At 41.5% G+C, this 15,845-nt stretch overlaps 1 protein-coding gene across 1 annotated transcript; it reads right to left on the bottom strand.

The window, feature by feature from the left end:
* Window positions 1-10,861: 10,861 nt before the first annotated feature.
* Window positions 10,862-13,544, bottom strand: MAP10 (microtubule associated protein 10; the record flags this gene model as incomplete). The annotated part of the gene is given in 3 exon segments (XM_082674157.1): window positions 10,862-11,317; window positions 11,321-11,819; window positions 11,821-13,544. Coding segments are annotated over 3 exon segments (2,679 nt in total).
* Window positions 13,545-15,845: the final 2,301 nt, after the last annotated feature.

Genomic DNA, 15,845 nt, shown 5'->3' with positions numbered 1-15,845 from the left:
TGAGCACATGTGCACAGAGGGACAAGAATGTTAATTGCAGCATTGTTGGTAATAAGAAAAATTTGGAAACAACCTACATGCCCCCTCCCATGGCAATGGGAAGGGTATACAGTAACCCAGAGTAACGGGTACCCCTTGGAAAGGAGGGCAAAGAAATGGAGAGGAAGCAAAGGGGCTTTCATTGGTAGCTGTATGTTTTGTTTACGAGAGAGAGAGACAGAGAGAGAGAGACAGAGAGAGAGAGCGCGCGAGAGCGCAGTGCAGGCAAGCAAGCGTGGCACAACGCCAGCACGGGGTTAAATCTGGGTGATGTGTACACAGGACCTGGTTGTGTTACTTACTCTTCTCAATGTTTAAAATATTACACAATAAAAACAAGTGAATGGGCCCACAGATTGGAGACCAGACACATTCATTCAAACACATTCTTGTTCTTTAAAATGCACACGGTGAAACTGGCTGCCCCTAAAGAGAATGTTAAAAATTTAAATTCAGGTACGAAGTGGTCTAGATACACACCATAGTCTAGCTCTTCCTAACACTTTGAGTGTCAAAGGAAGTGTTATTTGTTGTGAGTTTTATAACCAAGCTATTTCGAGAAATGCAGTCGAAGCACGGAGATCAGAATACTTCAATCTTCTGGTGCTTCTTAGGAGGCGCCATATGTTGGAATAGCTGTCAGCCAGAAAAGCATCCGCTACACAAATGCACCCGGACTCTGGGGAGTCGGCTTGCATAACCGATCTGAGAGTAAACTGGAGAACAAGGTTGACAGCAAGGATGAGCAGGGTATCTTCCTGGCCTGTGGTCAGCTCATTCTTAACCAAGGCGGACCTAAGGATTATCAGCCGAATGAACTGGTTGCAGGAATCAACCAAAAGCTTTGATCCTGATTTATTACTTAGGATCACAGGGGACGAAGTAAGTTAGTTTCATGGGTCACTGTTCCCAGGGCCCCAGCCCCCAAATTTCCGGGTGGCAGAACTCTTAGCTAAGTGGTGAGGCAGACAAAGTATACAAGACCCTGATTTGTAAACTATGAACAGATGCAAGTTTTAATTACTGTTTCTATTCAATTCCACCAACATCCATTAAACATATACTTTACGAAAGGGGCTGCAGTAGGCTCCTCGCTGGGTATGAGGGAGGAAAACAAAACATTCTCAACACATACACATGTAGAAGGTGCCTGGCACAGGGAAAGTCAGTTTTATTTATTAATTATTTTAAGCCAGGGCTGCCGATTGCTTTTCCGTAACGGGACATAGAACATTCTCCAGAAAAGTTCTTGGACTCTTCTCACAACACTACAGAGGTCTCTGTTATGTAAACATAAGTATATACATCCACAGGCCTTAAGAATCAGATCCGTTTTTTGATTCGGTGGAAACTGAGAGAAAAGAAGTAGATTTTCACGGGGTTCAGTAGGTTTCAAAGAACAGAATCCAGCCCATGACTCCTTCCCTTTAGATGTTTGAAATAATTAGGAACTCTGATGTTTTAGGATTGGTTCAGTCAAAGTTCCCCGGCAGGAAAGGACCCTGAAGACCCCACAGCAAACAAGAAAAGGTTCTTAACCTGTCCTAGTGGCCCTTGCTCTGCACAGAGTGTCTAGATCATCGGGGGAAGGGCTTTAAGACAACTCCAGATCCAGCCACTCTGTGAATGCGAACCTGTGCGCAAAAACCAAAGTAACTTGCACCCTCGCAAACTGTGGTGGAATCAGGACCACGGAAGCATCTGGTCTTCGGATGCCACACTTTGTCGCCGCAGTAGGAACCATGGCAGCTGACAACCGAGGCCAACTAGTTAGCAGGTTGGCCTGGCATTTGTAAGCGGGAGAGGCCACTTAAATAAGACCAAGTAAGCATCTCAGGACCCCGAGCCTTTGGGATGGCAGAGTTCATAAAAGTTTGATGCTGGATTTCCTGCTAACATAAATATGTGGAGCTGGCACAGTCTACTGGAATATAATAGGAGAATCATTGTATTTGTTTTCCAAACTAGAGCTGTGGGCCATAGTGGTTACACACACATACCCCCAGATCATCTGCAGAACGAACCATATTGAGGAAATGGCACGACTGCAGAAGTTTGCAACTAGCGCTAAAGAAACATTATGGAGAGAGCCAGTCCTTTAAAAAAGCCGTAGAAATTATCTTAACTGACAAGAATAAATAGGAAACAGTTCATAAATGGTTATGCATTGTTCAACCATTTTTGTTATGCACTAAAAATATTGTATGCAGAATTACATTAGTTCTACCTCCAAAGAACTGCTACGAGCAATTACATATAAAAGTTTCAGAAGCCAAGTTTATCACTAGCGTGAAATGTACACATTCTCGTTCAGACTGTACATTTCAAACTTTAAAGACGATATTCAGATCCTACAGAGGAAATATGTGTAGCCCCCACAAGGTACTCCCAAGTATGCTACCCACCAGCCGTGTGCAGAAAGGCTGTGCTAAAGCCTGTGTGCACTGCAGAGTCAAGTAGAAAGCCTGTAGGCCATTGGCTGTGCCACTACCAGCCTGGAGTAACAGCCAGGGCCAGCTGCAGAATCTGGGGGGCTCAGTGAAAAGTAAAGATGCAGGACTTGTTCAAAAAACAGGGAGTGCCTAAAATATAAAGCTTTTCCCTTTCTTCCAAGGTCTCCCTCTCAACTTTTCACAGTGTTTCTATTGGCTATTTGCATTAATTTTTCTATGGCTGCACGACAAATTACCCCAAACTTAGCAACTTCAAACAACACCTGTGTACTACCCCATGGAATCTGTGGGTCAGGAGTCCAGGCATGTATAGCTGTGTCCTCTGCCCAGGGTCTCACAGGCTTCAGTCTAGGTGTTGCCCAGGGCTGGAGTCTCATCTGAGGTTTGAGTCCTCCTCTTTCAAGCTCATGCTGTTGTTGGCACAAAGTATTTTGTTTTTTCAGCTGCAGGACTCATGGTGCCTGTTTCTTCAAGGCCAGCAGAAGAAAGACTGTCTCGCTTCTAACTGCTTTTAAAGGGTATGCCTGATTAGGTATGGCCCACCTAGGGTAATCTCACTTTGATTTACTTTATTTTTTAATTTTATTTATTTATTTTTGATTTACTTTAAAGTTATCTGATGAGGGGCTTTTTAAAATTTTCCATGTCTTTATTTTTTTACATCTTTATTGGAGTATAATTGCTTTACAATGGTGTGTTAGTTTCTGCTGTATAACAAAGTGAATCAGCTATATGTATACATACATCCCCATATCCCCTCCCTCTTGTGTCTCCTTCCCACCCCTCTAGGTGGACACAAAGCACCAAGCTGATCTCCCTGTGTGATTAGGGGCTTTCATTACATGTGCCAAACTCTTTCACCTCTGCCATATTCTATTAGTTAGAAGCAAACTACAGGTCCTGCCGACATGCACAGGGAGGGATTGTACAAGGGCATAGGTCACTGGGGGGTCATTTTAGAACTCTGCCTGTTTAATGTCTTTCAAAGTAAAGAAAAATTAAAATCTTACACAATTAACATAACTTTTACTGTTCATCTTTATATTGTGCAACATCAGCTTTAAATATGAATAGGACATTTACTTGTATGTGGAATCATCAAAATTACACAATTGGCATCTTGTAATGTTGACGTGCACACAGACAGTGGAAATGCTGCCCCAACTAAACTAACTCAAGTATTCTATTTCACTTCTTGATACCTGCACATCCTACCAACACCCTCCACCACTGGCTTTCTGATGACTAAGGAAAAGCTGGAAGGACAAGGAACTCTGGGTCGCTCTATCTTTCTCTGTCCTTCTGTGTCATCATTTTCAACATCAGTGGTCGGCTAACACAGGGAAGTAACACGAGCGAGAAAAGATATGATGGGGTTCCTTGGTCATTCATGCTTCTTGGCACATCACTGCCTTCTTTCTGAGCTTGAAGCCAGCTCTGGCTCACGCAGAGATCCTGCCTCCCGGGGCTGCCCAGTTGTAGATGGAATGCGCTCACCTAATTTGTGTTAAGTCTCACTGAGCTCCCACATGCAGTGAGTCCCATGGAATTTTGTGCTTTCGGGGTTCCACGAACACTATATGCAAACAGGGCAGCAAATACAGGCTGTGCCTCTTTACTCTGGCACATGTGCCACTGTCCCATCAGACTTGAATTTCTATGTTTACACAACACAAAGAGAAAATTGTTAAGAATTTCAAGACAGTGATAGCAGGACCTTAAACCACATGCAGTGCCCTTCTGAGTAGAAGGTAATTGTCTACAGAAGCCATACAGCTATCTATGAGTGGGGTGGGAAGCAACAGGGGTGGACACACACATGGTGCACATCTCCCCTGCTGATGTGGATGCACTGCTGTCTCATTAGACTTCACTCAAAAACACAAGCACAAAGAGAAAACTATTAAGAATTTCAAGATGACAACAGCAGAGCATTAAACCCAGTGTGAGGCTCCTCTGAGTGCAGGGTTTATGCAACTGCATAGGCTGCATTCCCGTGAAACCAGCCCTACTAACGTGTTTCTGAGCCCCTCCTTTTTAAGGGGACATCAAGTACAGCTGGGTCATTCTTTAGGTTGCCCCCCAGGAAGGCTAATCCATGGCTATCCGTGTACGTGTCTAAGAGTGTGGAAGTTCACGAGGCAGCTCCTCTGACCTACCCTACTTCTGATGAGCCATACCTGTTGCTGCCTTCACAGTTGTCGAGAATCTATCTTCTTTTCTATAACATAAGCAGGTTCCTCACTTCTAGCTGAGGATCAGGCAATAGGGCATGGGACGGAAAGTGGGGCTTCTTTTTCTTTTTTTAAATAAATTTATTTATTTATTTTTGGCTGGATTGGGTCTTCGTTGCTGCACGCGGGCTTTCTCTGGCTGCGGCGAGCGGGGGCTACTCTTTGTTGTGGTGAGCAGGCTTCTCACTGCAGTGGCTTCTCTTGTTGAGGAGCACGGGCTCTAGGTGCACAGGGTTCAGTAGTTGCGGCTCACGGGCTCTAGAGCGCAGGCTCAGTAGTTGTGGCTCACGGGCTTAGTTGCTCCGCAGTATGTGGGATCTGCCCGGACCAGGGCTTGAACCCATGTCCCCTGCATTGGCAGTCGGATTCTTAACCACTGCACCACCAGGGAAGTCCAAAAGGTGGGGTTTCAATGGCAAAGTTCATCAAGGAGAGGTAAGTATAGCACTGAACTGACACGGAGATTGGCAGTTAAATTCAGGAGGCCACTGGGTTCATGATGTCCTTTAGTTAGAAGGACTCATGTGTCAAGTTGTCTGGTTTCCGGCAAGTACGGGTGGTACCCATGTGTCAGAAGTGCTGCTATTATTGTGTCTCACCATCAGGAGAACATCTTCTGGTACACATCCCCTACCTGGACTTGACCTGCACTGATGCTGCATTGATACTGAACATTATTAAGAAAGTCATATTGGATGATGTCACTATTGCTGCACTTTCGGCATGATGATTGATTTCTCCATTTTATAGGTGTGAAAACTGAGTCCCAGAGAGACTTGCCTAAGATAAACAGGTGAGTGGAGGAGCCAGGACTCTTAACAGGTCTGCCTGACACCAAACACAGATGCCTTCCCTGTGGCACAGAGGATAAATTCCCACATCTCTACGTCAGTTCATTTTTTGGTTAGTGTTTTCAATATGAATGTTATAGAAAGTCTGCCAGACACACAGTTTGGGTTTGCTGTGACCCCAGTCTGACACATGAAGTGGCACCTTCTAATGGAAAGAGGGGAGCAAGAGAGTAGCAAACTTCATTATTTGGGGCCACATTCCTTACTTATAAAATGAAGGAGCTGAACTAAATGATTTCCAAAGTATCTTCTAGCTCCAAATTCCTATGAATTCAAGCTTTCTTTTCTGACTGTAATTGTCTAAAAATTTCAGCTGCTTTTTAATACCACACTGGGATTCAGTATAATCCTATTCTCAGCATAGAGACGGGTATTTCTTTGTTGATGCAGGAGAGCATACCTTTGGTTTAGTAAAAACAATTGCGTTAGAGCTCTAAATGCAAGACAGTGCCATCTGAAGATAAAAAAATGTGCCTCCCTAAATATCTGGTTTCTGACTACTACAGAGGGAGTCAGGGATATGGAGAGCTTTGCTGACAAGATGCCAGCATTGACACTTGGAACTTTTCCGGACGATTAAAAAGATCTCTTCCCCCGGTTAACAAATGCTGTCCCAATGCTGGAAATACTGGAAATACTCTCGAGAATTCTGGATGTGCAAGCAATCATTTTCAGACCAACTCTTCTGACAATAGGTTCCCCCGCATCTAAAGCAGTCCATTATTTTTGTACGTCATTCTGAGTCCAGAATTGCATCCCAATTCTTTCCACAGCGTTGACACCAAAATCACAAGTTATGAAATACATTCCTCCAGGCAGTCGTTGGGTGTGAAACTCTCTGTAATTGAGCAGCTTCCCTTAATGAGACAAAAAGCAAAACCCTCCAAGGTTTCTAGGAGATAAAAGCTGAAGGAGAAATCTCTGGGTAGAAAAGGGGTTGTCTTTTTTTCTCAGTCTTTCACTATGTAGACCCTGGGGGTTTACTGCTCCTCCTTTAGGATTTCAGCTCAATTATGAGTCACACTAAATCCATTTCCAATTGCTCTCACAGCTCAACTATAAGATCCTTCAAAAAGAACTATATTAAAACCAAGAAGAAAACAGAAAATAAACGAATAAAACAAGGTATCCTAAATAGTCAAGCTTGCAAGTATAGGTTTCTGAACCTGTAATAAGTGACTCATATACTGACTCATGGACCTGTTCCATTCCACATGCTTTCTTTCACCTTATGACCTTCAGCTGTTATCTTGTACCATTACTTGGGAGCTTATCTAATCTCCCATCCTGGCCTGCTCCTGGACAAACACATTCTTTATTAAAACCCAAACCTTTCCAAGGATTCCTGCTTCCAGGGGTTCTCCCACTCAGTTACAATGTCAAATGGAACGTTTGTTTTAACCATTTGGAAGGAAGAGTTGATTTCCTGACTGAGGTTTTATTGAAGATATATCCCCCTAGGGCAGGCACACAGATACCGTGGTGCATTCTCTGTACTATTAAATACACCAACACTCCCAGGCACATTCACTGTCATATATGCTAGATAAATGGTATTTGATTCAATCCCCAACCTAATCCTCTAAGGAAGAAATAATCTCAGAAAATCATATAACACATGATCAAAGACGCAAACACCATCCATCTGCCTCCAAAGACCAGGGTTGTAACGCTTTAATTTGCCACTAGGGTTAGTCGTCTCTCCAATAAAATTCAGAAAGGCCCTGTTAACATGTTTTGCTGTCCAAAGCGAAAATATTCGTTTTCCTCTGTGGCCCCAGCGCCTTTTCTAGTAGATAACCTTTAGCCCAGGCCCAGCCTCTCCATCACGCTCAGGGTTCAGTTTCTACCGCTGGTGTCCCATGACCTACTCCTTCCCAAGGCCTGCTGACTGAATTTGACGTTTATCTCGGGCTCTGTTAAAAAACACCATCTTCTCATCTCTCCAGCAGCACCTCACTGGGCGATGTTGAAGAGTAGATTTCTAGTCCATTTTTGGCCAACCTAATCCCATCTGCTTTGTATCTTCCAGATCTCTGGGGCTACTGAGGGTTCATTCTTATTTTTACATCTCTTCTCTCATTTCAGTGGGATTTTGAAAGGAAAGGACCATAACTTTCCCTTAATACACAATTTTAAAGCAAAAACAAAATTCTTATCTGAATTTTCTATTTTTTTCTAGAATTTACATATATTATTTGTATAACAGAGATATAAGTAATATTTGGAAAATAAGGAAATATTTCTACTACTATGGCTTGGCACTGCAACCGAATAATGTTCATCCTGTAGTCTATTATTTCCTGGCATGACAGTTAGATCTCTGGAGAAAAACATTAAAAATGCCTTGGTCCTTAACCAAGTAAATTATCCTGGTACTGTTTTAGGTTAAAAATGAGAAGAGGAGAATCCAGCAAGTCTTGGCTCACAAACTGTCATTCTGTACAACTCTCTAGATACTTTAACCCAAATTAAAACACAAATAGACTGAAGGATGGCTATATACCTAGGCCCAAGGACAGTTTATGAGTAGGCAAATATAAATACTATTTATCTAATAGACATATAAATACATTTATCTTATTTAGATGTTGCTTTGTTATGAAATTTCTTTGCCTTGCCAACAATACAATGTGATAATTTAAAACTTTTTAAAATTTATAGTCTTGACCTATATGTTTGCAACAAATAAAAGTCTGGTTTCTAAGTCTCCATAATAAATGCACTGCTTGTACAGGCAAAAAAATTAAACTGAGATGTGAACGGGTGGCTCTCACCAGAAAGCCACAAGGGCTTGAGAGTTCAGTACCATTGTCTTTGTATCTAAAGATATCCTCAACAGCATGCACACGACTGGAGAAAAAAACAACACATTGGATGTACGCATCTGCACAGGCCCCTTCAAATCTGCTTATAGTAACAGTTCAAAGGACTTGTCCTCACTGGCTGCTGCCTCCTAAGCTGCAGGGTAGGCCCTACCCTTATTTCTGTGGCTCACCCCCATTCAGCTCTGCCCACAGCAGTTTAGATACCTAAGATGCTCAGAAAGGCTGGATTGCAGGAGCTTAGTTTTACCAACAACTAAACGACAGTCTCCCTTATTTATGACCCTGAAATACTATTTCATGTTTCAATGATTTTAAGGCATTAAGCAGATAAATAAGGCTTCAGAAGTAGTATCTATTATAGTATTCTTAAAGAACTAAGTTTACAGGTTTTAGAATTAAAACATGAAGTACAATTTGAAGACAGGACGCAAAGAGGAAGTACTAAATACACGAGAACAGGTATTTTCACTAGAATTAAGCTAGAAAATCCACCACCACAATTCTAGAAATAAGTATTCATGGAATAACTCAAAGAGAAGCTTATTCAACTACTCTATTTGTAATTTAAAGTACATTAGTTCTTTAGTCTTTGTTGTACCTTAAACACACTGAATTCATTTCCCTCACCTATTCTCATCATAGACAACGACTTACTCTCAATCAAATGAAACAGTTTTTAAAGAATTATTTCTCTCATGATTCTGATATTGCTTATATTTTGTCTCCTCCATAATAATGAAAACTTGCTGACAATTTACAGACCAAATTGGTATCATTTGGCTATCTAGCTACAGCACCCACCAGTAAATTATTTTAATTTTGTGAGATGATACACTATATGCTTTGTATTTACCGAAAAATTAAGACCATAAACCATTAGCCATTAAACATATTTCAAAACTTCCACTGGTAATAATTTCTGTACCTCTAAGAAATTATTTCAGTAATTTAAAATATTCAGAATGTCATGACTACTTACTGGCGCTCATTTATAAATTAAAATACTCTACTGTTTCTATGACTGTGCTTGACATTTGAAGCTCCCTACAATCTGGGACTTTTCTTACTCAACAAATTTTCTTTCGACCCCTCTGTAGTATGACTCTACTGCTCTAATCAAGATAATATTTTCATAGTCTCATGAATACATCATGCTCATTCTCATCATCATTCTTTATTCATATTGTTCCTCAAAATATAGCATCTTCATCTCTTACCATCTATCGAAATTCTACTTTTATGATCATTCAAAAGATAACACCTACATAATTATTTAATTACTTACAAAGGAAGGAAAATTAGGGCCTCACTTCATACATCCAAAAATATTCGCTATATTAAAAAATTAAGGGTAAAAATTAAAATATAACAATATTTACATAGAACACATATGTAAATATCTGAACACAAAATAAGGTCTAAGTATAAAATCAATGGAATAAATTATAAAGAAATGATCACTAGACTTCATAGAAACAAACTGTCCTATATTAAAAATAACTTGAACAAGCTGAAATGACAGTAAACTGAATTTCTATACAAGAAACTGCATAGGAAGACACTTTTTTAGTTCCCTTCTCCAAATACTTCAGAGAACACCTAAGGGTGTTCCAGCAAAACAAAAATACTATAGTCAAATAACCACGTCTCCAATAAGGATATTCTTAGGGTTTCTGCTTGTTTTTACCGCTCAATTCTAATCCTCCCGTTAGGTATTTTCAATGCATGGCCATCATTTATTTGTCCAACAAATGCTTTTTGAATCCCAGCCACATGCCAGAGACTGTGCCAGATACTAAGACCACACTGGTGCGCAAAACAGATAGAGTCCCTTCCACCACAGAACTTAAACCTATCATAAGATAAACATTAACCAAGTAATCACACACACAAATTGTGGTTTGAAAGAAAGCATATAGAGCACTGTGACAGCGTATAAAAAGGTCTTCACCTATTGGAGATATGGAATGTGTATGCGTCCAAGAAGATTTCCCTGAAGAATTCCTATCTATATAGAACAGTAAGCTCTTAGAACTGCTGGCGCTATATCCTAAATTCTTTTGTATCTTTCTGCATCTCATACAGTAAGTCTTCTATATTCGGTAAACAATTTATTGCCATTAAAACTTGAAGCTATCTTTATTAACTAGCCTTTTCAATGGTGCGCATGAAGTCAGCTTTAGGATACTTCAATAGAGACAGTTTAGGAAGATACTTTTATTCTTAGAAGATTAAACAACTGAACTCTTACCTGGGTTTTAAGGTGATCCCATGATCAATCTTGTCAGATTTAATGGTAGAATCCTATTTAAACAGCAAAGGAATGACACACACTTATATTCTGAAAAATTATATACATAAATTTATGTACTAAAAATAATGTACAGCTATTAAAAATTGTTTCACTTACACACAGGTTATAAAACAAATTAAATGTTATGTAAAAGCACATATTTTTACACTGTATATCCTGGAAGTTTATTTATTACTAATTTGCAAATAACTCTGCATTGCTTGGAAATGTTTAGTGAACCAAGGTCATCACTGACTTCTTCAAAGTGATCTAATGTACTGCTATCCAGGACATTAAGTTCTAGTTCTGACAAATTAGAAGGCAGATGAGAACTCACTTGAGATGTCCGAGGTGACTGGCTTTTTTCTGAGGACTTGCAACCTGTTCTTGTTTTAAGTTTAGTAGGGATGTCTTGATTCCTCTTTAGAACTTTAGAATTATGCATACTATTTGGGTCTCTCTGGTTTTCTTTTCCCTCAGTCCAGTGTGATGAAGAGAAATCACTGGCAGAGATATTAGACGCTTCCTCCAAACTTTTATCTTGAGCCTTTGAAATATGAAATCTTTTATATGAGAGTACTGGGGATCCAGCTGAAAAAGGTGGGCTAAGAATAGAACTCTATTCACTGCTATTTTTCCTTATGGACAACCTTGTTTCACTGGACTTACTTGTCTGTTGACTATGTTTTGGATTTTCTGTCCCCGGACTGCTATCACGAGCTTGTAAACTTCTGCTGGTGTCTTCAGAACAGCAAGGACTGGTGAAGTCATCTGAATACTTTAGTTCTGAGATGCTTTCAGAGCAACTACTTGTACTTGGATTATTTTCATTCATATCAGCAGTAAGAATGTCGTTAGAAGTGATTTTGACCTGTTTATCGTCTATTTCTTTCTCTACTACAATTCTGTCAACTACTGTGACCCGTTGGAAATCACCTGGACTTTGGACTTTCACTTCCACTCTTCCACCCAAAATATTTGTATGAATAAACCTTTCTGAGACAATGGAATTTGCAGGACTCACCATTTCTTCCGGTAAATCATCAAGTGTCTTTTCAGTTGCACATTTCAGTTTAGTTTCTTTAGTTGTGCTGGGGTCATCAAAAACCACACTAATTTGAGGTATTGCTATTTTCAGCAAAAGATGCATCTGAGTCTAAAAACTCATCTTTAGGCAGTTGATGTGGCTTCTGATGTTGTTCTGCAAAACTTAGTATCTTAACTTTGGATGATGGAATTCTGAGTTTTGCACCTAACATTTGTGCTTGCGATTTTCTGTACTCTTCTCTCTTTTCGTGTACTACCAACATATCAGGATTTGTTTGCTTTAAACGTAGCTTAAGTGTGTTTGTTAAGCCATAAAGTAGCTTCCCCCTCGGAACTCTTTTGGGGGGGACACCACCTTTCTTTTCAAAATATTTACCTTTCTTAAGATTTTCAGTTTGGTTCTTTTTATACTGAAGACTCACTGACTTTTCCTTTTCCCCCAGAGAAAGTGTATCCTTAGATTCAGATTTACATGTGGAGTTGGCAGAAGGTTCTGGTGACTTCTTGTCCTCAGTTCTATATAACCAGGCTAAATGAGGATGTATATGAGTAGGGCTTGCCATGGGTTGGTTGTATAACAAGGACAACTCAACCAACAATGCACTTAACAAAGGCAGCTGCCTTACGGTATTGATCCTATTTTGTTCAGTTTGAGGATGGTAGGTAGTTTGGTTACTTGCTCCTACATCCTGAATATGTGCAGGGTGTGTAAGCACTGGAGGCCTCTCATGTGTTGCAAAATTTGTATGTTGTGGAGGATTCGTTTGTGTTGGGGGATTTACAAGTTTTTCTTCCAGAAAAGTACCATCCGATTCCTCAGATGCATTCATTTGAGGCTCAACAGTGATTTCACCCTGTTTAGGAGGTGTCTTTTCTTGGGTCACATGAGTGTAATACATAGGAGGAGGGCAAATTATGTTGGTTTCAATGTCTAACTCTGTGACTTCCCGATGTGGGGGGCTAACATTCCTCTCACTGCTACCCTTTGAACAAATAACGGAGTTGGTTTTGCCATTCTCCACGGAAGCCGTGTAATCAGAGTTGGCCCTGCTGTGGCAGACTCCCTCCTTCAAATCCTTCCCTGCCGTTGAGACTTTTACATCCACCAGAGGCTTATCAGCATCTCTTGTGCTTGGCTCTGAGTCTGGCTGCCGCAGCTGCTGGCTTTCCTGCAAGGTTGGGGGACTGACCTCCACACCCTCCACTCCACCTCCTGTGGAAGCCACTGGCCTCTCCAGATGGCCCAGCAAGCTGCTTCCCAGGTCAGTCAGGCGGTAGCCCAGGGCAATGTGCCCAATCCGCTCCCCCTCTTGGTTTTGCAGAGGGAAACTTCCCCGATGACCCTGGGAGCAGCCGGAGGCGGCAGGCCCCAGGACCCTGTGGGCCGCGGCGGCCAAAGAGATGCTGCAGGCCCCCAGGAGCTGCGGGGCAGGAGTCGGGCGCCCGGGGGGCAGCTGCAGCAGCAAGGTGTAAAGCGGGCTCCGAAGTAACAGGCGGTGCAGGCTGGTGGGCTGCAGGCGGAAGAGACAGGACTTGCCGCGACCGAAGTTGACCAGGCCGGGCCGAAGTTCCGGGGCGGGGGCAGCGGGGCCGCCGGGAGGGTAAACCAGCAGCGTGGGGAAGTCCAGCAGGCGGAAGGCCACGGCGGGGCACAGGTCGCGCGGCGGCGACTCCTCCTCCTGCGCCGCCGCCGCCGACGCCGCCGCGACCACGGGCGGCGGCGGCAGCCCGGCTTCAAGACGCACCCAGTCTACGATCAGGTCCAGCAAGAAGAGCCGCTCGGACAGCGAAGCCGCCATCTCTGTTGCCCCGGGAACGCTGTGAGCTGGAGGCTGGAAGTCCATGGTTCTCGCGAGAAACAGGGAGAGCCTGGCGCTTGTTTTGTTCTCTCGCGAGACTTGCTAGGGCCCCAGGGCAAGTCTGAGCTGCGGCAGTCGTGGGAATTTTCGCTGCTCAGTGCGTCTTTGCTTTCCAGACTGGTGTCAAAACAGTACTTATGATAATACTGAGGCTACGAATGGAAAAAAAAAAAAAAAAGGCTTATTTTTTGGTTTGGGTCACGTTTTATCACTGCAGGTCGCCTGCAAGTTTGGAGCCAGTTCAGGTCTATCAGAAGAATATTAAAAGTAAATCAGGGCTCCCTTTCCAATCTCCAGGCTAAAGAAAGCCAGCTAACTGCCCGCAGCTGGCCTTCTCTGCTGCTGGTCTACTCAAAAGATGCGGACATGGCTCTGAAGCGGCTTGGGAGCTCTGTCTGAGCGTGGTGGCACTGGACACGCACAGTGGCCACATTTCCAACCGAGCCATCACCGTGTAGGAGAGTGATGTCAATGATTCCCATTCAACAAAACTAATGTATTTACATAAACACGGGGGTGGAGGAGATCTTACAGCCCTATCCCAGATTTTCAAGGAGACATACTTCTACCCTCAATAAACTAGCTAGGTTGAAACCAAGGTTGATAAGTGGCCTTGAATATCATAGCAAGGAATTTGGACTTTATTCTATATAAGTTGTTTTGAGTGACTAAATGTTATTATACCTATGTTCGGAAATGTAGCAGTACAGATACAAAGGAGGATTCTGCTAATAAGAAATTGAATTCAGAGCAGTCTTTTTGGGAGGCTGTTGCAGTGGTCTAAGGAGAGAGAACTGTGGCCTGAACGTGGTTAGGGCCAGTGGAGTTGAAAAAGAAGTGATGGATATAAGAGGTATTTGTGATAGCAGCGTTTAGAGCTTGGTGACCCTGAGAGAGAAGTTATGGGTAAAAATTTTCTGCTTCTGTGGGAGAAAAAATTGAGGAGGCATAGATTGGATTTTTCAAAGTTGCTTTGGGTTTTGGGGATATGTAGAGTTTGAGATGCCCGGGGGACATTATGTGAATATGTTCCACTTTAGGCAGCTTTATAATTTATAGTTAAATTATATTACATTGAATGCAAAAACAGCACTGAGAAGCTCAAAAGCAAATTCACAATTGGAAGGGCTTGGTGCTTTAGAGTGAACTCGTGAGGGAGCTTTCATTGCAGTATGTAAGTAGAAGACACTGCCTTTGGCCTTCAGAATCTTACTATCTACTTGCAGAGGAAACCTATCAAGTGACATGCTTAATAGATGGATGACATAGAGCAATAAATTACAGCATGTTTACAAGTAAAAAGCAATGAGGTATTGAGTCCATGTGTGCAGACAAACACACTAGGTAAAATTCCTCACTGAAGACATCCTGCAGTAAGTGTTTTGAGTAAGGTTAATAATGTGGAATATTAGCACTTTGTATGTGGACAGGGAAACCAATGTACCTCCTCTATAAGGACATTACTTCTATAATATATAAGGTTTCTACAGGGCTAATAATTTCTCTGCCCAGACACTCTACATCACTGGTATTACAGTACATGAATAAGATTTTATAACTGTAAATAATGTTAAATGTAGTGAGTAAATGTTTAGCTATGACAATTAAAAATTTTCTATGTTTATAGGCAAAACATGGAAAAATAGCACAGAGTAGTGGATGAGAGCCTCAATTTTGTAGGCAAACTACCTGGTTCAAATCCTGGCTCTGTGACCACATACTAGTTTCTCAACAGTTTGTGAATTGTTTCCTCATCCAAAAAAATGAGGTAGTTATAGTATAAACTTCATAAATATAAGTATTAAGTGAATTAATAGTCACAAAATTCTTAGAAAAGTGCCTGGCACATAGTAAATACTTGTTAAAATAAATGTTATTTTATTTATTATTTGCCGAATAGCAGACACTTTTTTAATTGAAGTGTAGTTGATTCACAATGTTGTGTTAGTTTCAGGTGTACAGCACAGTGATTCAGTTATACATATATATATACATATTCTCTTTCAGATTCTTTTCCATTATAGGTTATTACAAGATATTGAACATAGTTCCCTGTGCTATACAGTAAGTCCTTGTTGTTTATCTATTTTATATATAGTAGTCTGTATCTGTTAATCCCAAATTCCAAATTTATCCTCCTCACCCTGTATCCCTTTGGTAACCATAAGTTTGTTTTCTATGGCTGTTACTTCTGTTTTGTAAATGATTTGTATCATTTTTTTTAGATTCCATATATAAGTG

Source organism: Grampus griseus (assembly GCF_964374135.1).
Source record: "Grampus griseus genome assembly, chromosome: 16".
NCBI lineage: Eukaryota > Metazoa > Chordata > Mammalia > Artiodactyla > Delphinidae > Grampus > Grampus griseus.
The sequence above is the reverse complement of the archived record's forward strand: the minus strand, read 5'-3'. Positions and strand labels throughout refer to the sequence as shown.